The 23,867-nt window shown below is 46.3% G+C and overlaps 9 protein-coding genes across 9 annotated transcripts; 7 read left to right on the top strand and 2 right to left on the bottom strand.

Annotated features, from left to right (window-relative positions):
* Positions 1-584: 584 nt before the first annotated feature.
* BT62DRAFT_983370 (uncharacterized protein) lies at positions 585-2,831 on the top strand (the record flags this gene model as incomplete). Its single annotated transcript, XM_043189770.1, has 10 exons — positions 585-690; positions 821-943; positions 991-1,207; positions 1,258-1,292; positions 1,600-1,677; positions 1,727-2,195; positions 2,252-2,327; positions 2,390-2,448; positions 2,497-2,656; positions 2,709-2,831. 10 exons carry the CDS (start codon positions 585-587, stop codon positions 2,829-2,831), a joined length of 1,446 nt encoding a protein of 481 aa, XP_043033223.1.
* A 2,242-nt stretch (positions 2,832-5,073) lies between these two features.
* BT62DRAFT_998169 (NAD(P)-binding protein) lies at positions 5,074-6,278 on the top strand. Its single transcript, XM_043190710.1, has 4 exons — positions 5,074-5,514; positions 5,567-5,607; positions 5,659-5,776; positions 5,825-6,278. The coding sequence occupies exons 1-4, from the start codon at positions 5,133-5,135 to the stop codon at positions 6,139-6,141; spliced, it is 858 nt and encodes a 285-aa protein (XP_043033222.1). The 5' UTR covers positions 5,074-5,132; the 3' UTR covers positions 6,142-6,278.
* On the bottom strand, positions 6,179-8,706 carry BT62DRAFT_957799 (uncharacterized protein). The gene is made up of 7 exons (XM_043188430.1): positions 8,324-8,706; positions 7,943-8,269; positions 6,845-7,874; positions 6,636-6,792; positions 6,513-6,590; positions 6,410-6,462; positions 6,179-6,359 (listed from the first exon to the last, which is right to left on the bottom strand). Exons 1-7 carry the CDS (start codon positions 8,542-8,544, stop codon positions 6,300-6,302), a joined length of 1,926 nt encoding a protein of 641 aa, XP_043033221.1. The 5' UTR covers positions 8,545-8,706; the 3' UTR covers positions 6,179-6,299.
* An 88-nt stretch (positions 8,707-8,794) lies between these two features.
* Positions 8,795-9,156, bottom strand: BT62DRAFT_1013603 (uncharacterized protein; the record flags this gene model as incomplete). The annotated part of the gene is made up of 3 exons (XM_043178084.1): positions 8,795-8,894; positions 8,962-9,011; positions 9,070-9,156. 3 exons carry the CDS (start codon positions 9,154-9,156, stop codon positions 8,795-8,797), a joined length of 237 nt encoding a protein of 78 aa, XP_043033220.1.
* Positions 9,157-9,843: 687 nt separating this feature from the next.
* On the top strand, positions 9,844-10,944 carry BT62DRAFT_924541 (uncharacterized protein; the record flags this gene model as incomplete). The annotated part of the gene is made up of 3 exons (XM_043184626.1): positions 9,844-10,519; positions 10,577-10,759; positions 10,856-10,944. The coding sequence occupies 3 exons, from the start codon at positions 9,844-9,846 to the stop codon at positions 10,942-10,944; spliced, it is 948 nt and encodes a 315-aa protein (XP_043033219.1).
* Positions 10,945-11,579: 635 nt separating this feature from the next.
* On the top strand, positions 11,580-13,092 carry BT62DRAFT_1055160 (uncharacterized protein; the record flags this gene model as incomplete). The annotated part of the gene is made up of 2 exons (XM_043178558.1): positions 11,580-12,318; positions 12,403-13,092. The coding sequence occupies 2 exons, from the start codon at positions 11,580-11,582 to the stop codon at positions 12,798-12,800; spliced, it is 1,137 nt and encodes a 378-aa protein (XP_043033218.1). The 3' UTR covers positions 12,801-13,092.
* Positions 12,849-13,670, top strand: BT62DRAFT_938700 (uncharacterized protein). Its single transcript, XM_043187591.1, has one exon. It carries the CDS (start codon positions 13,280-13,282, stop codon positions 13,583-13,585), a length of 306 nt encoding a protein of 101 aa, XP_043033217.1. The 5' UTR covers positions 12,849-13,279; the 3' UTR covers positions 13,586-13,670.
* A 77-nt stretch (positions 13,671-13,747) lies between these two features.
* BT62DRAFT_693346 (uncharacterized protein) lies at positions 13,748-14,702 on the top strand. The gene is made up of 2 exons (XM_043181897.1): positions 13,748-13,973; positions 14,025-14,702. The coding sequence occupies exons 1-2, from the start codon at positions 13,869-13,871 to the stop codon at positions 14,538-14,540; spliced, it is 621 nt and encodes a 206-aa protein (XP_043033216.1). The 5' UTR covers positions 13,748-13,868; the 3' UTR covers positions 14,541-14,702.
* Positions 14,703-22,255: 7,553 nt separating this feature from the next.
* BT62DRAFT_924538 (uncharacterized protein) lies at positions 22,256-23,476 on the top strand (the record flags this gene model as incomplete). The annotated part of the gene is made up of 1 exon (XM_043184625.1): positions 22,256-23,476. The coding sequence occupies one exon, from the start codon at positions 22,256-22,258 to the stop codon at positions 23,474-23,476; it is 1,221 nt and encodes a 406-aa protein (XP_043033215.1).
* Positions 23,477-23,867: the final 391 nt, after the last annotated feature.

The raw sequence follows: 23,867 nt of genomic DNA, 5'->3' as shown, positions 1-23,867 counted from the left end.
CGTAGATAAGAGTGGAGTGCATAGATAAGCATAGTTCAAATAAAGTCCGGGTTTATGTTACGAAAAAGGAAGTAGAACGGGCCCGTCCGTTACAGGCTTTTTGGTCCTCGCTACGTCTCGCTTTTATTGCCGCACATCGCACCTTTCATATGAACAAGTCACTTCTCTTCAATTATTCCTAACTGTTACGGAAAATTCTGCCTCGAACCCTGTTCTTGCTACGGCCCTGTATTTACATCAACTCTTATCATCTGGTTGCCCGAACGGCGACTCGGACGCAGCTAGACTTCCTGTTATTGTTGAATAACATTTTCGTGGCCTCTTACCATCCAAAAAGTGAGTAATCTTGTGCGTCTTCTGCTTGTCGTGCTCATGTGAGATCCAGCGTTACTATGTTGCACGTTTCATGAATATCAAAGCAGGTCATCGGGTCGGCCTTTCAACAAGGTAGGCTCCCGTCCCGAGTTTCGAAGCTTCTTTGTTTTACCAGCACGTGGTCGATATCGAAATGCGTTTCTCTATTTTATCTCCCAAATATTGTTTCCCTTCTTTTCTTCCCCCACAGGCCTACGACGAAATCCACCATGGACTCTGAAAAAGACTCCAGGGTATCTGTCCAAATTAACGATGTCGTCTCAGATCTCGGAGATTACACACATGTGGACCAAACAGTCAGGCGGCTGAAGGTGTGTCTTTCGAGCTCAATATCGGTTGACTCTCCAGTAATGTTCTCTTAGAGCAGGCACCTACACTGGATTGGTATTGGAGGTAAGATTCACTTTTGGCCTAAAATACGGGCCGCAAACGTCTGCTGTCTTAGGGACCATCGGCACCGCTCTCTTCGTTCAGATCGGCTACGTGCTTCCACATGGAGGGCCCGGAAGCTTCCTACTAGCATTCGTGTTCTGGTCCACTGTGATGATGGCAATTAACAACTGCCTGGGTACATACTGTCTAATTTCTCAAATTCGTGACTGAACGCAGTCGTAGCTGAAATGGTTTCTTGGATCCCCATCTCGTCTCCTTTCATATGCTTCGCTGACCAATTTGTCGATCCTGCCCGGGGGTTCTGCGCCGGAATAAACTTCTTTCTGTACCCTGCGATACTAGTTCCTTTCGAGATCACAGCGTTCGAGCTGGTGATCCATTTTTGGACGGAAAAGATTCCGACCGCTGTTGTAATTGAGGTGGTCCTTGCATGTTACGTGTGCGTTCCTTTGCCAAGCACAACGAATATATTCTGATCCAGTCATGCAGAGCACTGAATGTCTTTGTTGTTCGATTCTACGGCGGTAAGCGCATTGTATCATCGGTAGCCGAACGTTCATTCATCATTCTGATAGAATCCGAGTTTTGGCTGGCGATTGGGAAGATTATCTTGGCCTTTGGACTGCTTCTGTTCACTTTTATAACTATGCTTGGCAGCAACCCGCTCCACGATCGGATTGACTTTCGAAATTGAGATTGTGAGTTTGTCTAGGCTTTGCCTCGAAGATGTTCAGCCGACAATCATATTTCAAGCATCAAAAGTTCCCGTAAGTTCCTAGATTCATCTTGGCCCTCTGGAATTTATGATGGAGCAGGGAACACCGTTCGTAGAATACCAGAAGACCAGGTCTACCGGACGTCTTCTAGGCTTTTTGAGTTGCCTATTTCAGGCGGTCTTTACGATGTGTGGTATGTGCTCCGCCGAAATATGTACTGTTCGAATATAAATCCTTCCCAGGTCCAGAATTTGTGTCCAATACCGCGGGAGAGGCTGAGAACCCAAGGACAACCCTACCTCGGACGTTCAAAGGCGTCTACACCCGCGTCACGATATTTTTCATCCTTGGGGCCCTCTCTGTCGGCATACTTCTTCCATACTCAGACTCGAATTTGCAACTTGCCTTGTCAGACCCGAAACCCGGCGCCGGCTCCTCTCCATATGTCATCGCGATGCAGAATATGAGCATCCCCGTGCTCCCTCACGTCGTCAATGCTCTGATCATGTTGTCGATATTCTCCGCTGGGAATAGTTATGTCTTCTGTGCCAGTCGCGCCTTATATGACATGGCGCTGCAAAGCAGATTGCCTGGTTTCTTGACGAGATGCACACGGAACGGTGTTCCGATATACTGCGTCGGAGTAACTATGCTCATTGCTTTATTGGCTTTCTTGCAGGTATTGAATGGTACAGCCAAGGTTCTTGAATGGTAAGTGGTCAGGTCATCTCAGTGTTGGCTCATTCTAGTCTGAATCTTGGCAATAGGTTCGTCAGCCTCACAGCGGCGACACAAGTCATCAACTACGCTATTGTATCATTCACATATTTGAGATTTTATTATGTGAAGTATTTGCTACACCCGTGGATTCGAAATGACGCCGACTTTTGCTTCAAGCGTTGAAGGCTCAGGGAATACCCCGAAGTAGCCTACCATTCTGTGGACCACTCCAGCCATTCTGCGAGTATAGTTAAGATAGCTTTTCCCTCTTTGAGGCTTATCGTGTTCTCAGCTACTACGCCTTAGCTCTCACCCTCATAATGCCGTTCATATCGGGCTACTCGGTCTTCATGGCCGGCAACTGGGACACCACAATATTCTTCTTTTCTTATACTATCATTGGCGTTCTTCCTATTTTATTCGTTATCTGGAAAGTACTACATCGTACGCTGGTACGTCTTTTCAGTTGTGTGCTGTCAAATCTCGTTAACGATCTATGCCCAGCTCATTCCACCAAAGGAAGTTACCTTCTTCGAAGACGAGAGGATAATGATAGATGACTATGAAACTTCCTTTGTTAGTGAAAAAAGCAAGACGGCCGGGCTTGAAAGGTGGATAATCGGGTGAGCTAAGAGCTATCATATCACAAATGTTGTTCTGTAACTCTAAATGAATGCTGTCCCTCGCATGCCGAGAGCTGCCCGTGTTCTTGAGCCGTGACTGATCGAAAACGCACTTACTATAGTCTAAAGGCTCATTAGCACACTTGTCACCCTCTTTTACCAACGTTGAATCATTCTAGATTCGAAAGCACAACTCTCAACTGTTTTGATAATTTCTGTGAGCATTCCTCCTGCTACCATTTAGCAATTCCTCATAACACATTTAGAATCTCCTCATTGTCTTCTTTTCCACAAGAGCTTGTGGAGAGGATCATCGATGAGGCTAGCGACGACATTCAGACTCTCCACTCTTGCCCCTGGTCTCTCATACCTTTTTGCCACGTATACGCGTCCACCTATTCGAAACCATAGGCCTCAGCACCATCCCTGAATGCCAAAAATTTCACACCTTATGTGTCAACTCCCCGCACCTTATTGTCTACGTCAAGAATCTCGATATTTGCACTCGCTATAGTGGTAGAAGCCACTCCATACTTGAGGTCCCCTCTTTTCTGACTTTGTTGGATCTCATTCCCGTGGGCCACATGGACGGCTTGAAAATGATGAATTATCACAGGAATAACATGAGCGGACCATCCGAGCGGGCATTATCACTTCACTTGTTTCGCACCGTCGTCCTCTATGCGAGCCTCGTTCGTGACGTCGACGCTTTTTTACACTGCATTCAAGGGATCGACAGAATTGGATCTGTCATTTGAGGGGCTCATAGGAGAATCGAGCCAGTTCCTCGTTCGTAGCCGTCCAGAGTCAGGAGGGACTTTGGCCAAGCTGCGCTTAGAAGGATACTTCGATCCTATTCTTCAATCCATCATCGACACTCGGATATATCTTTTCTCGGTCAACTGTTTACGGAGTTTCTCGATTATTATCTAGTATCAGTCTACAGTCACGCTTCTGGAGGATATTTTGGAGCTTCCACTTCCGTCGTTGGAGTATCTCAATGCTGCGCATCTTGTCGCAGGTGGGTGGAACTTTGTCCACTTTCGATGCAAGATTTACATTCTGCTAGGTTCAGTAACGGTGACTGAGCCGACTTTGAATATCTCGGGATTGCGCTCTATTGATGTGTCGCTTGTGGAAGAAGGGGATACCTCTGATTCTCAGACATTAAAGTGGTGGGTGAAGAACTTGAAGGGAACAACGGACGCATCCATCGAGAAAATCGTCCTTGATGTTTATCTTCGCAACTGCTGGCTACGGCCCTCCGGTACAAATAATGTTTGGTCTGGTTTAGCAAGGGTCCTGTCTAGTTCCGACATGGGTGCCGTTCGAGATGTAACTATCATATTTAGATCGGGTTATGGTCAGGATGAGGACTTGCAGCTGTACAAGACGGCGGTAGAGACAAAAATGGCATCATCAATCGCTGCTGGTATCGTTTCTGTTTCTGACCTTGGTGAGCAGCTTGAGCAACGTTTTTATTGCCTTCCACTGACTATATCTATCTAGAATGACGTGCGTCTTGATGTCTGCGCCATACGTTGTATTTTGGTACTCTGGTTACACGCGATGTTATTAGATCTATCTTACCTTAGAATAATCGCAAAGAATGAGTTCGAGAAACTATAGTCAATGCCAAATAGATTAGCTCGTTGCGCCTATACGACGCGCAACTATTTGAAGCCGTACATACAAGCACTGGCACAGAATAAATGTAAAAAGATGCATCTGAATCCGAACATAGATGAGAAGATAAAAATGCCAGCCCCTTAACAAATAAAAAAGAGCTCTTATATCGACTTCCTCTCTTTCCCGATGATATTTCCGGTTGTCCCAGTACGAGCTGGTACACTCCGAGTCATTACCTGGGCCTCCAAACTAAGGATATTCTTACCATCGTGCCAAATTCCGATGTGGAGGGTCAAATCTCTATCAAATTTCCCGGTCGAGGATGCTGGCCTCTAACCTGCTAATAAGTGGTATCGGTTCACCCACCCGCCATAAAATGAGGTCTCCTGACAATCGGCAACTGAACTCAAGGAGGTTTTCCTCCGTTCTGATGTAAGTAGTATTCTTGGCATCTTCGCTGACAGATCCTGATAAGCAAATTGGTTTATCGATAAGCATGAATGACAGGAGGGCACACGGATTCGTCATAGGATTGCGAGATATCTCCATGTTTGTTATGCGAACAGACGGGTGAAGGATCGATCATCCTTTATTGCACCACAATGACGAGACTGATTCGACATTATAACGGGACAGCGAAGCAGAGGATTCGTTCATTATCCACCCCCATATCTCCATGTCATACAAATCATTTGCTCTCGTAGGTGCCACCGGCTCAGTCGGCAAGAACGTCTTCGACGCCCTCATCGCACAGAACGTCTCATTCCTCGTCCTTACCCGGAAGTCCTCCGACTCCTCCGACAAACTCCCCACATCACCCAATGTCAAGGTCGTCAAGGTGGACTACGAGAACAGTGCAGAAGTCTCTGCTGTACTCAAGGAGAATAAGGTCGATGTCCTTATCTCGGCCGTCAACTCTGTGGCGGGAGGGGAGAGCCAATATGTTCTTGCGGATAGCGCGAAGGCGGCGGGAGTAAAGCTATTTGTGCCGTCGGAGTTTGGGTCTGTAACCGCCGGGGCATCTGTGAAGCTCTTGAAGGATAAGGATGATTTTGCTAGTGAGTGTGCCACGCTTCTGCTAATTAAATGAGGAGCTGAAGACGACACTAGAATATCTGAAGAAGATCGGATTGCCATCTGCAAGAGTCTTCGTGAGTCTTCATCGATATTTTTCCACGACACTTACTGACTGCTGGGTGTAGACGGGACTGTTCTTTATATACATTCCTGCAGTTGTCGGATACATCGTCGACCAAAAGTTCAATGTTGTTGGAAAGGGACATACAAAGGCGTCTTTCTCCGCACTCGAAGATATTGGCGGTCAGTACATTATTCATTGCGCTGCTGCACTGGCTGATCGTAGAATAGGGTTCGTCGCGTATATCTTGACCCACCTTCCGGCTGAGCAATTGAATGACAAGATATTCCGTCTGCAATCGGAGTATTTGACGCTGTCGGAGGTCGCGGCGAAGGTAGGTCTTCCCCCCAACCATGTCGACAAGCTTCCTGGGGACTTGGCCGAGTCATTCTTGGGAGTGTTGCAAAGATTGATAGAGGATGGTCAGGGTTCCACAGGGTGGGATTACGAGGCGAACAAGGAAGACCCGGAGGCAGCTGGAAGTGCAAATGTGTTGTGGCCCGATCATGAATGGAAGACCATCACACCGGCCCTCTTTAGCAAATAGTAGCTGTTATCTTCCTATGTCATCGGTCTGGAATCAAAACAAGGAGTTCAATGCAAAAAAGGATGCGGTCTATTGGGGGAATACAATATCAGTGGCGGTACAGGGTATTATTAGTCCATAAACATAGCAAAGCAGCAGGTATATCACGAATAAGGATATCAAAGATTTCGCTTTCCCAGAGCTTCTAGTGCTGCATGGGTGCGCATGTGTAAAGCATTCTGTCGAACAACAATTTAACGTCGAATATATTATTTTAGCCAAAACTGACCTCCATACTATATCGTCCCTTTTTTCCGGACGACCCAACCTCGAGATACTTTCCTATGACCGGTAGTCAGATCGATTGAAACCCAATGTAAAGAGACCCATACCGGAAAGAATGAGATGGAACTGTGTCCGCGCCTCGTCCTCTTTGCCCTGACAAGCAAGTAATCGGCCCAGTTCATAGTCTAGTCAAACATTAGCACGGATCGAAAGGAAGAGAAGAAACGTACGGGTATGATACACGATGTGGTGGTCGAGCTCTATCTTGGGTCCAAATCTAAACACGTCCTCAAATGCTGACACCGCAGCTTTTGCTGCATCGTTCTCGGATATACCTGCTAGCTCAATAACAGAAGGGGCATCAGGCGGTATAATGGCATCAGGGTCCTGTATGGCTCTTGTTGAATGAAAGGAATAAACAAATAAAACAGAAACGAACCGGATAAGCAATATATCTCATGCAAACACCCTCTAAGAACTTGGCCAAACAAAAGTCGTCCCAATAACCCACCGACTTCTTGTCCTTGGTATCTAGCTCCTTCAAGCAATCCAACACCTCGACGAGCATCTTCTTCGCAACGACCTCCCGAGGAGCATGCGTTATGGCCAAGAAAAGATATGCAATCTCGAGGGCTGGAAGTGCCAACCGACCCTGTCCCAGAAACTTGCGCGCCTTCCTCGCGACCAGTTTCTCCATGGGTATACTCTTCCCGGCAATCTTCTGACGAAGGTTCGGCACCTTCTCCATCAGCGCTTTCGCCTCCTTTGGGTCCCCTCCGCCCTCAAGCAGACACACCGCCATCCCATACGTATAAATCGCCTTGGACCATGTCGCTTCCCGTTCCAAGTCGCGCCAACGCTCCAGGCTGCCCTTCACATCCCAGAGCGCCAGTTGCGCTATCGCAATCTCCCAGAAGGAGACGTGGTGCAGATTTCTGTACTGCGACTGGACCTCCATGGCCCGGGTATAACACCGTATGGATTCTTCCGGCTGTGACCGCATGAGCGCGAGACGCCCAGCTGCGAATAGGAAAAAGACGCCGTTCGGGTAGCGGCGCGCGTTCCATTGGATGATTTTGTCAGCCATTTGGACGTCGACACCTTCGAACGTGTAGCTCGAGAGGACGAGGTGGAAGACCATGAGGGACATGTCGCAGATGGGTCGTCGGAGTCCTTCTTCAGAAATGGGAATGGAGGGTTCGTCGGACGTCGAGGTCCAACCGCCTGCTTTGCAGAGAATGGAAAGGGCCTCGGCGCGGTCGCCGTGATATCCGAATAGTTCGATGATGGTGAGCAATTTTGAGGGCATGAGGCTCAGAATGAGGGTACTCATTCCGGCTCCGAGATAGACGCCTGAGCGGAAATGGATGTCGATGCTCTCATCGTAACCGGAGGGAGCCGCCTCATCCATAGTCGTTATGAACTTGTATAGTACTCGGTATATATTGATGGTCGTTCGCATGTTCAATCTGTAAGATAAGATTTAAATTTAAATCGGGAGGAGCACATGGGAGAACAGAGCATGGGATGAACTTACGCTTCTTTGATGAATGCTAGCCAATCGCCGGAGTATACGACGCCTAACAACGCCTTCTCGAATAGACTGTCTGCATAGACGAGCTCCGCGTGACGCTCAACCGGGGTCATGCTCTTGATAAATCCAACGCCAGTAGTATTCAGGGAACTGACGACATAGCCGGCAAGCCTCGACGTGAACGATGCAGCTTTCTTGCGGTGCTGCATGGCAATGAGATTCCCTTGCTTGGTGTTTCCAATACCGGCCAGGATATCTTCATCGGCATAAGACATAAACGCTTTAACGCATTGTATGAGACCGTATCCGGTAGAGAAGTAAAGTCTCTCCCTGATCAACAAGCTCTGTTAGAGAGATTAAAAAGCAGATGAACAATATACGCACATTTTTGGGTCACTCCTAAGACAGTAATCCTCTGATTCGAACATGTGAGAATTAAGGAAAAGTTCGAGAGCATGAGCCACGCCTGGAATGTCATCGAGGGCCCCATTGGTATCATATGGAATCTTGACTGGGGGTTCCGTACTTGAGGTCGACTCATCTGTCACCTTCTCCTTCTCGTTCGGCAATTCCAAGGGAAGGGGGGGAGGTGACACGATGGTCATGGCTGAGAGGAGGAACGAACGGAACCGATGATAAAAATCAAAAAGCACGGCCACGTGTCGCTGAGCAAGAATTAGCACGGACCGAGCTCCGACGCTTCCTTATTCAGTCACCGAAACGAAAAGCAGAGTTATTTCTTCGTGGTACGGAAAGGCGTAGAGATACGCTAAAAAAAGGTTGATTTTCGAAAAACAAAGAGGATAAAAATTGAAGATAGAGTAACCATATATCCCCTTTCATCTTGAAAACGGTTTAGGCCCTGGTTGCGGTTATGAAAGTGGCGTATAACGGTAACTGCGGATCCCAGTTAGCAAGTGCTCCGAAGACGCGTTGAATAGTGCGAATGATGGTACTGTATCGACATAGAGCAACAAATAGATATAGTGGAGGCGGATGTTACAGAGAAAGCTTGGACTGACCATTCCACAAAAATTACCACGGTAACGGCGATATGTATGTAGGCCATCGCCTGGAATGACACCTTGAATTAATGTTGAAAGAAATATTACAAAAGTCCAGGGGCCTACCATCGTTTGGGTAGATTTAAACCAACGTCGTGGTTGTCGTCCAAGCTGCTGGAATTTGAAAAGTAATGCACAGGATCGGATCGCCATTTGCCGAATTCATGTTCTCACGCACACTTATCTACATGTGGCATTAGGAATTCCTTGATAGACAGTGGGCCTGTCATCTCGGATTCGGATCTTTGCGACGGTCGGCCCAAGGCACTGACTCTCACACACACTTCATTAAGGTGGACATGCGCTAGGTGCGTGCACTTGCCGCATGCTCTCATCTCTGTTTTTTTTACTTCTCTTGGACAGAAGCCTCATGTTTGCTGTATGGTTTGCAGCCGTTTTTTACCTTTATAGGCGGAATATATTTCATGGCATCTCTGATGTGCCCTTTTTATGAATCAGACATGATTTCATCATCTCGAAGCTGAATGTGAGGCTCTCATATACGGATTTGCGGCCCTTTCTTTTACGGAAATTCTGAGCTGACCAGTCTCATTCTACAGAGCATCTTTTTGGGGGCCTCCTCTTTCTCTCATCGCCTGATGGACTTTCACTCTCCAACTACCGACACAGCGTCTTTTGCATCAATACCTGCTGCAGACCATGATTAGCGCCCCAGTGTCCATCCTCCGGCATTCGTTTTCGAAAATATGGTTTACACGTGTCTGGAACTACGCCTCGTTGTAGCACGATCGAAGTATACCCCGGGTCCCTCTTGAATCCTCAAAAATGATACAAAATGTAGGTACTACTCATCAGACCACCGCTGTCAATTTGTTCACCATGTTTCGTTCCCCCTCACTACAGTCACACGAGACGCAAAGAAGTGCCGACGCACTTCCTATGCACTACAGTGGCTCAGACACCTCTCGTCGCTCTACTGATAGTGGCAGTCCCACTGATTTCTACCCCCCTTCACCCCGCGATGGGTCCCAGACTCAGCGTGCCTCTGACGCCGGGGGTCTGAGTATCAATGAGCGCTATCCCTCGAAGACTCGAGCCGGCCACTACACGCCTGAGGTGCCTCCTTTGCCCTTTATTCCACCTGACGACATCAGCCTCCGGACGACATTTGCTCGTCCTCTTTCAGACCCTGATTTGACTCCAGCCAAGCTCGATCTTGCCTCGTCTCTTGAACGCAGTAGGATTGACGACTCCCGCACTCAGAGTCTTGGACCTGGACTTCCTCATGTATCCAGAGCCCCCACAACCTACGCTCGTAGCACCCCTGCTTTGAGTCCCGTCCCTGAGCAGAGCACTGACATGATGTCGAACTCCAGGGGATTGGTACATTACGCTCCACCTACCACTGTCTCGCCGGTAGCGCACCAACCGCAGCCTTATCAGCAGGGATTCGACGCCTCTGGCAGGCCGATCCTCTACAGGAATTGCGTACCTATTGTGACTACCGCTGCGCCTGATATGTTTCGGGATATGCATTCAGCAAGTGAAGTTCTTTGTGAGCTCAGGTTTTAATCAGCTGTCTTTCTTTGTTTCTGAAAGACACTCGATGTAGCTCGCGAGGGTATCGACCGCATTGATAGAGATCTCGACGGGAGCTTTTACGCGTTTTCAAGGAGCTTTCCGAGGGGTACCGATGTAACGGCGCTTTGGCGCCAGTTGTACGGTGCCATGATGCGCGCGTCCCTCCTGCCACACCAGGGGGAAGATCCGAGTCCGATTGTAATGCCAAAGAACGGTGAGTCGGATTTTGCCTAGTTGAATCTTCGACGCCAACGCATCGTTTGATTCTAGTCTGCATTCATTTAAATTCTGACCATGATGACGGGCATAGCAAGCACAAATCGAGGAAGAGCAGGAGGGATGATCGGGATCATCATTGTTACTGTGATTAACTTCACCTGGATTTGGCTCTTTCGGTAATCTTTGATGGAAGGATAGTTTCTTGGCCGCGTATGTCTTTCCAGTGTATTCGTACTACATTAAAATGTTGCACATAATGATTATCAGAAGCTAATAAGTGTATGCTTCCTGAATTCTACTAGGAACATCGTGATATGAGTGTTCACTGGTGAAAAAGGTGTGTTGAAAAGAGTAGTATTTTGAGTAATTTCATCGGGAGTGGTGTTAGAATATGAATTACCATATTAGGATTTCGAGCTCGATTTTCACGCTTAATTAGGAACGGCAGTTCTCACAAGTGGTGCCTCCAGAAGCCACAAACAAGTACTTCAATAAGTTGTTGAGGAGTTCAACCGGTGATCCGGCCTGGTCCAGAAAGTGCTGAAACTTTGAAAGGGGCTAGCGGAGGTGGCCTAATTTTACTGTCTTAACTGACTAACTGTCTAACTAGCCCCTTTCTTCCATTTTCATTTATGTCCAGCACTGCGTCGATCCATTCTCTATCTCTGACGGACCACACAGTAAGTATTTCCTTTTCATCCCCACCTCCTGAGTATTTCCCACATTGTGCTCACCCGCATGCGAAGCCCGACTCCCACCGGAGCCCTATCCACTGCGCTCTCAGATCTCTGACTCGGAAGCCGTTTCACTACGCCATGTGCTCTCTGCCTCCAGAGCTACTGGACAAGGTTATTGACGAATCCTGGGACGACGTATCCGCTCTTAAGGCATGCTCTTTGACCTCTCGTGTCCTTTTGCCGCGTACACGTACCTATCTTTTCGAAACCATATTTCTCAACACTGCCACCAAATTCCATGTTCTATGCACCGATTTTCCTTACTTGGCTCAATACGTGAAAAGGATCACAATTTCCACTCGTCGCAGAAACCCGGGAAAACCCATTCGCGGCGACCGCTCGTTTCCTGCGTTGTTGAGACTGATTCCACCGGGACAGCTGGAACATTTGAAGTTTGAGGCGTGCAATTTGAATGACATGAGAGAATCATCGAAGCAAGCGCTTTCCTCGCATTCATTTCGTTCAGCTTCAGTGTACACGAACTGCGGAATTTCGCAGGACATCGCGGACCTGTGCACCGTGTTTAAAGGGTCGAGAAATCTTCATTTAGATTTCAATGGGGTCCTTAAAGATTTGCCGACATCGAGTACTCTTCCGGTCCCCAAGGGGGGGTCCCTAGCAAAGCTGACTGTGGAAGGTTACTATTGGCCGCTTTTCCAGACGATCATTCAGACAGGGATCTATCCCTTCTCGGTTGACGACCTGAAGAGTCTCTCAGTAACGATGCATCATCCTAATGAAGTTAATGAGCTGAAACAGTTTTTGGATCTTCCTTTGCGATCGCTGCAACATCTCAGTATTGCATATGACTGTATAGGTTCGTACAGTTTATCTCTTTCCAGGGGGCCACAAAACTGATTATCCGCGTACTATTTAGCACCAATTCGTCATCCTTACCCAGCTCTCAATATCTCTCGGAACTTGTGTTCACTTTCTATGTCAATCGGTGTTTTGGGACACAGTCCGATCACCGACTCGTTGGGATGGTGTTTGAAGAACTTGAAAAGAGCAAGGCAAATGTTTGTTGAGACATTCACCATTAATATCACCTTTTGGGAGAGGAGGCCGACCGAAATACATCCGAATGTGTCACAATTCTGGTCCAAATTTGCCGGGGTATTATCTGATTCTGAGTTTGGTTCTATTCGAAACATATCCTTAATATTCAGTCCAGTACCACTGGAAGGAGTAGAGGTTCGGGGACTGGAGTTGTATCAGGGTGTAGTCGAGAGGGAGATGGCTCCGTTAATCAGCAGAGGACTTGTCACTGTCTGTCACGAGACTCAGACACACTCGTGAAAGGTAACAAAAATGTGTAAATATTAGTATATATTTTACTGTGCATGCCAGTGTCCTACATATTCTATCGAGGTGATCCACAATCGATCTAGATTTTTCTACCATCCAAGTGTGATATTTTGATTTAAATAATGAAAGACCGGTTACATTCCTTGTGCTTGCTTTCTTCGAGTAAGCCCTGATTCTGCTCTACGCAATGATATAGTCGGTATTTATGTAAGTTCTGATCAAGATGGTCAGTCGAGTCATCCACTTTCCACCAGCACAATTACTGTGTGTAAATACTATGGCTTCATTTCATTCATATCCATTATTCACCGTGGTTGTGAATGCAGACTGAACTTATAGTCGATTTCACCAAACCAAACCACTGTTTGAATACGCACCACTCCAATGTCCCACTCGGCTGGAGCTGCGACTGAGCTCGATTCGACGGCAGTGATCTTATACCCCCCGCATCAACAGGTGCATCAGAGAGTATGCCATATTGGAAGGATATGCCGAAATTCTCTTTGTTGTGTTACAAGGTTGGGATGTATAGGACCGTTATTCGATGCCGCAACGGCACGCAGTACTACTTGTTCAACTTTGACACGGACAACCTTCACAACTTCACGGAGAGGTATCCGATGCTCGAAGCGTTTATGGAACGGTCAGCGCTTTGGTTTGGAGGGGACGAGCGGATTTATTCGCTAATCCCTTTTGCGGTTATGGAGATAAACCCAGGGCTAGTTCCACCCAAAGACTTGGAAGATGTGTTGATCCTAGCGAGAACGTCCAGTTAGCCTGTGGAAATGTCGGACTGAAAATGTTATCCTTGCAGCTCGCGTTGAATAATTTCGCCGAAGTTAGGGCATCGAGAAAACAGTGACGGACCACAGCTATCTGACTCAGACTCTGACTAAGACTGTCATATTGTACTGTGACTCCAAGACTGGATCGTAATACGTCACGTGAAGTGCGAGACATGTCTTCTGTCAGGTTCGATTGTTCAACGTCTTTCTTTCTTCCACCACCACCACCATCTTCGTATTTCTAGCCTCACCGTCGCTCTTTACCAACACGTCTATGCCTGGACTCAGTAAGAAGGTGCAGAAATTCGAAGGGTGGCACTACGATGCCTTTGCTGGAGTCGTTCAAAGACGGAAGGTACAAGGACGGGACCTTACGAAGGTATTTAATCGCTCGTATCCATTAGGTTTCACTCGATTTAAAGCTTTCTAGACGTCATCTACGCCTTTCCTGACTTTGGATTCTATCCCTTCGGCGCACGTCGGTGACGCACACTTAGCTTCACTGACACTACCGACAACTCCTATTTCTGCCGCCGCGGAAGAATTTTCTCAGCATTTCTCATCCTACGATCTCTCGTTCACCAGCACCGATTCATCCATCGACGACAGTATAGACCTCTCCTCTTCTACTGCTTCTTCCTCGCCCATGGTACTCACCGGCGTTGGCCTAGGGATTCAGGGCTTGACGCGGAAGGATGGTGGGGATCCCTTTGATGGTCTTGGCCTTGTCCATATTAGTCGCCCCCGTGGAGATTCTACTTCTTCCAGCTCTGATGGTGGCGTCTCCAGTACAATCTTGCACGAGGCAGCAATCACGTTCCTGCAACCCTGTATACCTACTGGGTGCTTTGAGATACCTGACAGAGTGGTGCTTGCGCTGCAAGAGTCGATGAAAACGAACCCGGTAGACATACCATTGCCAAGGAATCGTCCTCCTAGGAGCTAGACGCGTAATTTGTCTGCGTCTACCGTCTCTAGCTCGCTGAAGCCAACCAATAAAATCTACGCTTTGCCGCCCAACGTAGACAGTGGTCGAAGCTGACGTTGATAGGATTGGAGGAACCGAAGTAGAAGCATCTGTGATATCAATGTACAAGCCTCCGCCCCGTGTCTTCGGCTTGTCAATATATAAATCCCATTTTCTGTTCTTTTCTCCCTCGACTGAAGAACTGAGAAGATGAGATCTAGCCTCGCTGGCTATACAATCATCAAATCTTAACTGTTCGAGTCCATCGTTAGAGGGAAATTCAAGGCGGGTTCTCTCTTCTACCTAACAAAGATCTTCGTCATGGTCCGGTCTCAGACACAGGTGCGATGTCTTTGTTAAGGTCTTGAGTTTTTTAAAAATCACTGTGTTGGAATCTGCAAGAGAATTCGAGCAATCCGGCAATCCGGCATACTGAGTAAGGAAAGAATCTGAGGGAAATTAAAGGAATTAGATAGAAATTACTAGAAAAGGTGTAGTCTAGTATGAGAAGTCAATGGGGAAACTCCTCAGGAGCTTGTAACCCAAAGACCAAAGATCTTACAAGCATGTACTTTGGATACAGTCCAAATCTCAACACTTTGGGACCATGACAACATCCTGGTGGGAGTGTTGGGAGCATAAGGCAGAAGGAGTGTAAGGCAGAAGGCAGAAGGCAGTCAGGTGGAGGCAGATCAGGAAGTAGGTGGAGGAGATGGAGATGGATAGTAGCATGTGTACATCAGGGGCCAGTATAGATAGAGGGCCATTCCACAGTAGAGGGGAATCTATTCTGTTCCCAGACTGTCTTCCAAGACATTCCACTGGCTCTCATTTAAATCACTGTTGGAAGCTTGATGGGCTCCAAGATCATTTCTCTTCTTCTGCTACAGCCAAGTGATCTTTCAGTATGCCTTTTCAAAGGGTGCATGTGTTGCAGAGATTATTAAAGCAAAACCAGCCACTCAGACAGAGCAGCCAGGGGAATGATGCATTCAACCATGGCTGTTATGGAGAGCCAGGTTATCAGCATCTACAGATATGATTGATTTACTTAGTGAGCTGCAAGCTGAAAATGATCCCAGTATGTACTGTTCTCATGACTTTCATGGCATTGCTGACTTGCTATATACAAGGGTACTCAAATGGACCGTGGAGTAAACGACTCAATTGGGTACATGATGGGGCATGTGTGCCTTCTTCTCAGGGTACCTCACAAGTCAATACGTAGTTTCAGTATTTGTCAACGTCCCTCCGTCCTCTGTCGCTCTTGGTTTGTCTGGCTCGCCGATGCGTTGATGACTAAGTTTCGATTGCCCTTTAGCCTCTACTTAGTGAAAGTCAGGCTGCGGTCGGCCGACTCTCCCTGGTTTGCGCACCCGATCCACTGGGGGATCGATGCAGTTGTTCTCGCAGTATGCCACGTTCCCATCATCAAGCGGGATACCGCACAGAAGAGGTCACGTAGGACATGTGCTCATGACGGGTCGATGGGTACTGGTACTACTGGAGAAGTAAATCCCACGCTTCCCTGCTCTTTTTCAGGAACACAATCTACTATTGGTTCAGCCGTCTGGCCTGAAAATTTATGCAGCTTCAATATTTTCCAATTTGTGTCACCGTTTCTAGCCTTCGCACATTCGTCCAGAACTCTTTCACCTCCCTTCCTTCCTTCCTTCCATCCATCCATCCATCCATATCCTAAAGGAGGATAGCACTGCTCTCTCCACAGATCATGAAACTCAAGCACAGCAAAGTCCGGGTCAGGTGGCCATGCCCTGTCAGTGGCTTGATTACCACAGCAGTCGTACTATACGGTAAAATCTGCCCTTCAATGCAAACTTCAGTTCAACTTATAGTCGACTTCGGTGACAGCTTCCATTCTTTGTTTTCAAATGAAAGCAGACGGGGTTCCTGTAAATTTGCAAAGCACACAGATATATATTACTCCGGTGCAGGACCTTACATTCTGTGACGTTAAAGCTGACAGTTCATCTCCTAGTACTAGCTTGGCATGAACTACTCGGTTAGAATCGTTCCGTGCGGACTTCAAGCCTTCATTTCACGCAGGGAACTTCAATGCACGGTGTCAAATGATCTACTGCGCACTTTCGACGTTATACCCGAGTCTATCTACAGCGTACCGCCACTGCTTCCAGCCTCATGTAGCAGGCCATCGTCTTCATGTGGTCCAGTCCTATAGAATTGAATTCCTTGTCATTGACGTATCTTAGGTCTCGCGCCAGGGCAACCCACACAATGTGGGTTGAAGAGAAGCGGCGGTCGGAGTAGGTGTTGGCCTTGTCTTGGCGCGGTGAAGATTTCGTATTCTAATGAATTAGTGGAAAGATGTTCGCAGACAGGATAGTCCTCTTTTATGTGACTACATCATTCAAATGGAATGGCACAAATTATGCGAGACACCCGGGAAGATAGGAATTCGAGGTCTTCGTACGTGGCCTTTTCTCCCCCGATTCAGGAGCAATTCACGGAATCTGTGATCACAGGTTCCGGCGCATGGTCCACACCCGTCAACATGTCCAATTCAACTCCATGTGCACTCCAAGATCTGGTTTACTGAAGGGACTTACTAGTCTCGAAACACGCAGTAGCATGATTCAAGGGGTCTCTTGAATATTTATCAGTGGAGCCTCAATGATGGTTTGACGCTTCGTCTTTTGGTGAAACGGTACTCCCGGAGGCACGTTTCATTGTCGAATCTTTATTTGACTTCATGGAAACGTCTCTGAGCTGGAACTAGCAATTGCCTGAGCATAGCAAGCATGTTTGGCGCCGGGGAATGCGCTTAATGGGGAGAGCTCTTTGGGGATGTAGAGCTGGACGACTTTCTGATCGTCTCGGTCGGTGTGATGCCTGTGAACATTGTTAGAGAAGATTCAATTCTGAGGAAGGCTAGTACATTAATTCCCCGGGATAACGACAGCTTACGTTTCGTTAGGAGATATTCTACTCCGAGGAAGCCCAGGGAATTGGAAAGGGTGATGTACTGTACTGTCGCACTGGTGATTTCGTCTCACCGATGAAAATTAGATCGCCCAAGATTCATTTTTGTATTTCCCTGTTTCTTTGAGGCTGCGCAGTTTCAAGCATCCTGAAGTGTTGTAAGTAGAGAGCAGAGTAATGTAGAGAGGATTAGAATTAGCCTCTGGAGAGAGAGACGTTCTACTTAAATACATTTTGTATTACTTCGAGATCTTTCTGCGAGATACTAAATAAGTCCGGATCACGATCCAAGTCAGCTGCTGCTGACTGGCATCGTATCTTCGAGTACGTTCTCGTACTCGCTCGGGATTGCTATCCCAACACTCCCCCTCAATTCTGAGTTCCTAGAATACCTGCAGATAAATACTCATGTAATGGTCTTAGTAGGCCTTTAGTGAATATATCTGCTAAGTTCTCCTCTGATGTGCAGTGCTGAACTTTGACTTCATTTGAAGCCATGCACTCACAAACAAAGTGGTGCTGTATGTCTATATGCTTCGATCATGCATGGAATATAGGGTTCTCAGCAAATTTGATTGCTGATTGATTGTTGACAAAAATAGTCGTTGCTTCATAAGGTGGCAATCCTAATTCAGTTAAGAGTACTCATAGCCAAATTACTTCCCAGGTTGTGTGTGCAAGGGCCATATATTCTGCTTCCATAGTGGATAAGGCTACAGTGGGCTGTTTCTTTGAACTCCAAGTAACAGCTCCCCCTGCATAGGTACAGACATAACCAGATGTTGATCTTCTATCTGTTCTGTTTTCTCCCCAGTCTGAGTCTGAATAAGGTATCAGCTCATCCATAGTCCCTCCATATGTGATTCCGAAGTCTAGAGTTCCCTGCAGATAGTGGAAAACTTGCTTCAAGGCTGTGACATGCTCAGCAGCCAGATTCTGCACATACTTGCTTAATTCGGTGACAGCATGTGCAATGTCAGGCTGGGATCCATTGGCCACATACATTAGTGATCCGACACCAGTATGGTAATATTGCCTGGTGGCTGTGTCAATGCCTCATGGGTCTTCTGTCAGAATTTTCTCTAGCTGTACATTTGGGTCCATAGGCATTTTGACTGGTTTGCAGTCATTCATGCCCATTCACTCAAGTACTTTGAGAATATATGCCTTCTGGGATAGAGTGATAGTGCTCTTGTCCCTATTCCTGTCTATCTTCATGCCCAATATATATTGAATCTCCTCCATGTCTGTGACATTTAGCTTCTTCTTAAGCTCTTCTTTTATTTTAGACATGGTTTCATCATCTGGGGCAAGCAGTGTCATGTTGTCGACATGTACAGCTATGATTATGGGACCAGAACTCATTTGTCTGATGTACACACATTGATTGCTGATCAATCTGATGTATCCAAGTCTCAAAAATGTAGCATTTAATTTGTCATTCCAAACTTGGCCAGATTGCTTGAGTCCATACAACATTAATTTGAGGTGTGCCACTTTTCCACTCCCATCTGAATATTCAGGTGGCTGTGCCATGTAAATGGATTCATTGAGTTTATCATTTAAGTAAGCTCCAACAACATCCATTCCATGAATGATTAGGTTTCTTTGAGTGGCAATTGCCATGAGTAGGCAGAATGTGTCCAGCCTGACAACTGGTGCATATGTCTCAAAGAAATCAATGCCAGATACCTGTGAAAATCCTTTTGCAACAAGTCTGGCCTTGTACCTGGTGATTTTCCTATCATTATCCCTTTTCAATCTGTAAGTCCACTTGCAATCCACAAGTGATCTGTCTTTGGGTAATTCTTCCAGCTGCCATGTGCCTAGGAAAGTCAATAGATTGTATTCTTCATTCATTGCTTTCTTCCAATGATGCCAGTCTGGCCTTGTCTTGGCTTCTTCAAGGCTTAATGGCTCATCACTGAGGTTATCTGCAGTTTTCCCAATGCATGCATAGTCTATTGCAATATTTACAGCTTCTAAAGATGATTCTTCTGAGGTACGCTGTTGTTCTGATGTTTTCACAGCTCTTACACTTGGATTATGAAGTGTCTGGTAACTCGGTTGAGTCTTTGATGTAATCTGGACTGATTTGTCATGTGGCTTGATCACTTTCATACACCATATTGGAAACTTTGATTTGATCAATAACACATCAGAGACTGTTTCCCTTTTTGGTTCAGCATTTCTGGCATCCATGGAATCATCTGAAATGTCATCATTTCCATTCAGAGTCTGCTCAACTTTGCTCCCTGACTCCCCCTCAAGTGACAAAGGGTGGGAGACTATATAGTAAGTGTCTATAGGCTCTGTAGTGTTGTTTTCAGGGAATATAACATTTCTTGAGGTCTGAATCTGCCTGGTTTGAGAGTTGTAATATCTCCAGGCCCTGGATTCATCTGTAAGATCTGTGAAAATAAATTCCTTTGACTTTAGGTCCAGTTTTGACCTCTGGTTATCTTGTTGCAACACCCAGCACTTTACTCTAAATTCCTGAAGTGCTGAAATATCTGGTTTCATGCCCTGAAACACTTCTTCTGGGGTTAAATCATTCTTGATGGCCCTAGTTGGTGATCAGTTCTTCAAATATGTGGCATATGCCACTGCCTTAGGCCATAGAAACTTCAGTAAGTAATGTTCTTCTAGCATAGCACATGCATGCTCCACAAGAGTCCGATTTATTCTCTCAGCAACTCCATTTTGAGATGGGGAGTATGCTGCAGTCAATTCCAACTGTATGCCATTGTCCTGAAGGTATTCCTTTACCTCTTCATTGACATATTTCTTTCCATTGTCAATCCTCATAAACTTCAGATCCTTCCCTTTGTGGACTTTGATGTATTTTTGATACTGCTGGATTTTCTTTTGAATTTCTGTATCTTGCTTTGACTTCAAAAAATACAGCATTGTCCTCTGGGATTTTCCATCTGTGAAGCTTATGTAATATCTTTCACCATGGATACCCTGAGTTTGGGCTGGCCCCCATAGATATGAAAATGTCATTTCTCTTGTTTCAGTATAGTCCCTTTTGGCTTCCTGTGGAAATGGCTTGGTATGATGTTTGGCTTTTATGCAGGCTATGCAATCTGTCTGAGGCTTGGCTGACTCATCTATATTCATCCCCTTGACCATTTTCTTCCTAAATAGTCTCTTTACTGATCCCATATTTAAGTGGCCTAATGTTTTGTGCCACTTTTACCATGATCAGGCTGATTTTGTAGCATGGATCTGGGCTATTTCTGGAACAATGATGTCAAGGCTGTACAGCTTTGATATTTTATCTCCATGACTGATTATCTTGCCATGTGGTGAGATAATATCCATTCTGGACTCCTTGAATTTGAGTTTAAATCCAGCATCTGTAATATGCCCTATTGATATAAGATCAAATGGTGCATCAGGACAGTGGATGCACTCTTTTAGTGTGACTGGAGTGATCTTTTCTCCTTCAACTATTTTAATCTTGACAGTTCCCCTTTCCAAGCCTTTGGATTTGCCTACACCAATGACTTCATGTCCTGGGGTTTCAACATAGTCAAAAAAATATAATCTATTTTTGACTATATGTCTAATAGTGCCAGAGTCCCCTAGCCATGATACTCCTGAGAGTGAGATAAGTGTGACATCTGTTGCACAAAATACATAGTCATCTTCTTCTGAGTCCAATTTGGCAATATATGCCTGAGTCTGGCCCTTTCCCTTTTCTTTTCATGACTTTCCAGAATTCTTCTTCCTATTTAGGCAATTTGTTCTGATGTGACCAGTTTCCCCACATCTGTAACATGTGACTTTTGAATTAGACTTCTTGCTATATACTGCAAGTGTCATGGTGTTACAATTTTTCTCTTTTCACTTCTAAAAAACCCCTATCTTATGCTTAGTCAAGGCACCAAAGGACAAGTGCTTAGAACCATGAGATAAGCTTGGTCATCACAACAGACTGACTTCACTATGGTTCTTCAATACAACCAACATCTAACAACAAACATACAATTGACCTTTTATGTATGGTAATGATGCTCAAGGACAATAAGCACCTAGGATAGAGAAACACACAATAAGTATGAGTATTAATAGTGGACTAGAAACTGTATTTAAGGAGGCTCACTCTCACTGGTAATCCCCAGCTTCAAGCTAAAGTTTATTCATACTATTCTACTCTCAAGCTACATCATTAGCCTTGTGCCACACTGCAAAGAATCACATCAGTGGATTCAGATGACTACCTGAAGTGTGAGGTAGCTTCTGTCTATCACATGGTTCTGCTCACATGACACTTGGGTCTAACAATTAGCTCAAAGCTTCTTGCTTCCCTTTCTCAAGCTCGATTGTGCTGAGAAACTGAATGCCTCTCTCTAGTAACAACAATCTGAATTTCAACTATGAGTTCTTCAAACTCCTCACCTCCATCATCAGAACACTGATTGGCCTTTTGGTGATCATTCAGCTGTGCAGAGAATGCCATTCTATTACTGCCTGGGCTATTAGACACTATCAGGAATTTTAAAACATCCAATATATACTATGCAATGTAACCTCTGACCTCCTGCTCCATGACATCCCTGAATCCCAATGAATGATCTACCAGCCCTCAGAAGCTGGGCATAGCAGCTTGCATCAGAGAGATGGTCAGAAAGAAGAGAGAAGACAACACTCCCCTCAACCTGGAAACCAGCACTCTAGCCTCCCAAAGAAATATGGAATCCTTATACCAGACATCATCTTCAACCATGAGGACCAGGACCTCCCAGAGGATTTCTTCTGCTAGTCCCCCTCCTCCACTCATTCTTCTGCCTTCCATACCCATGGGATTGCTGACCATGCCAGGGACTCTTTCAATGTCCCTTGGATGGCTTCAAGATCCTGTGCCCCAACACCTGGCAGCCAGTCTCACAATGCCCATTCCCCTGTCAGACCTGGCACCAGGGTGGGGCAGGACCCCTCAGACCAGCCAGACAATGAACAAAGATGATGAGAAGTATGGAAAGAAACCATATGTCAGTACTTCCCAACCTGAGACTTTACTGTCCTCTTCAACTATGATGATGCCATCTAACAAGAGGAGTGTAGGCAGCATAGTGAGTCACAGCCAATACATCGCAAACCTGAGGACTAACATATGGAGGAGGAGTCACAAAGAAGAGAAGCCAGCAAGTACAATGAGCAGAACCAAGACTGCCAGCGAGAAGTGGAGAGAGACCAATTGGCCAGGGCCAATGTCTCAAACTGGTATGGACTCTGCCCAGAGGTCACCAGCATACTCATGCCAGTATGAGCAGACCCCTCCCTCTCCTCCTCCATCTTCAGAGAACCCAGTACATCATGAAGCAGAACCCCTGAATATTAGGCTGACAGTACTTGAACCAGGAGGGGCCACCACCCTCCAATCCCACAGTACCCCTCTTCTCAGTGAACCCCCAGCATCGACTCCACCTTCAGGAGTAATGAGTCTGTCCTCAGACACTACAGACTTTGAGCCCCTGGAAATGCCCACATCTCTGCCCATGCACTCTGAGGATTTCCTGGAAGTAGAGTCATTGGACAACTTATTGATGATGACTACTAACAGAACATCCATCTCTATCACAAGCAAGTGGAGGCAGCAAGAGCAACTGGCAGAAACCAATATGACTCCAATATCAGCAGTCAACCTGCTGCTGCCTATGATAATACACCAGATCCTGCAGCTGCTGGGCCAAGCACCCAGCCAGGGCAGTGGGACAATGATACAACTGGGTGAGGCAGAGAGTTTCTATGACCTGCCCACCAATTTCCTCCTTGAGGAAACAGAGAAGGAGGAAACTGAGAGCAGTGACCCACCCTGTCCTGGTGGGGTTCTTGGATATGGTTTACTCGAATCAATGGATGAAGAAGAATTGGAGCAGAAAATAAAGAGGGTGAGGATGCAGGAATACCAGGAATATTACCTGCAAGAGGTAAACTTCTTATAGCATGATGCTGCTTGGGCAGCATCACAATTAGGACAATTATATCTTGATTCTACAACTGACAAAAGGACAGAAATCCTAAGACATGCAGCAACAGACTATGCTGCAGTCCAATACAACCAGAGACATCCTGAAGACCAAGTTCAAAGACTGCTGGCATATCAGATGCCAGTGACAATCTGTCCCATGCTGCACACACCCTATGAGAATCTGAAATGAGCTGTATATATGGTCCCATCTTTCAGAAGCACATTTTCATACTCCACTCTCTCCTCCTGCTCAACAGCAACTTGGCTCTCTCAATCCCAATCTCAACCCAGAAAAGTACTCTCATCCTATTGAAACCCATGGACCAGCAAAGAAAGCTGACTCCTGAGAGCACAGCCCCCTCCTG

This window comes from Guyanagaster necrorhizus (assembly GCF_019112545.1).
Source record: "Guyanagaster necrorhizus MCA 3950 unplaced genomic scaffold BT62scaffold_64, whole genome shotgun sequence".
Taxonomy (NCBI): domain Eukaryota; kingdom Fungi; phylum Basidiomycota; class Agaricomycetes; order Agaricales; family Physalacriaceae; genus Guyanagaster; species Guyanagaster necrorhizus.
Note: the sequence above shows the minus strand (reverse complement) of the source record. Positions and strands in the feature narration are given on the sequence as shown.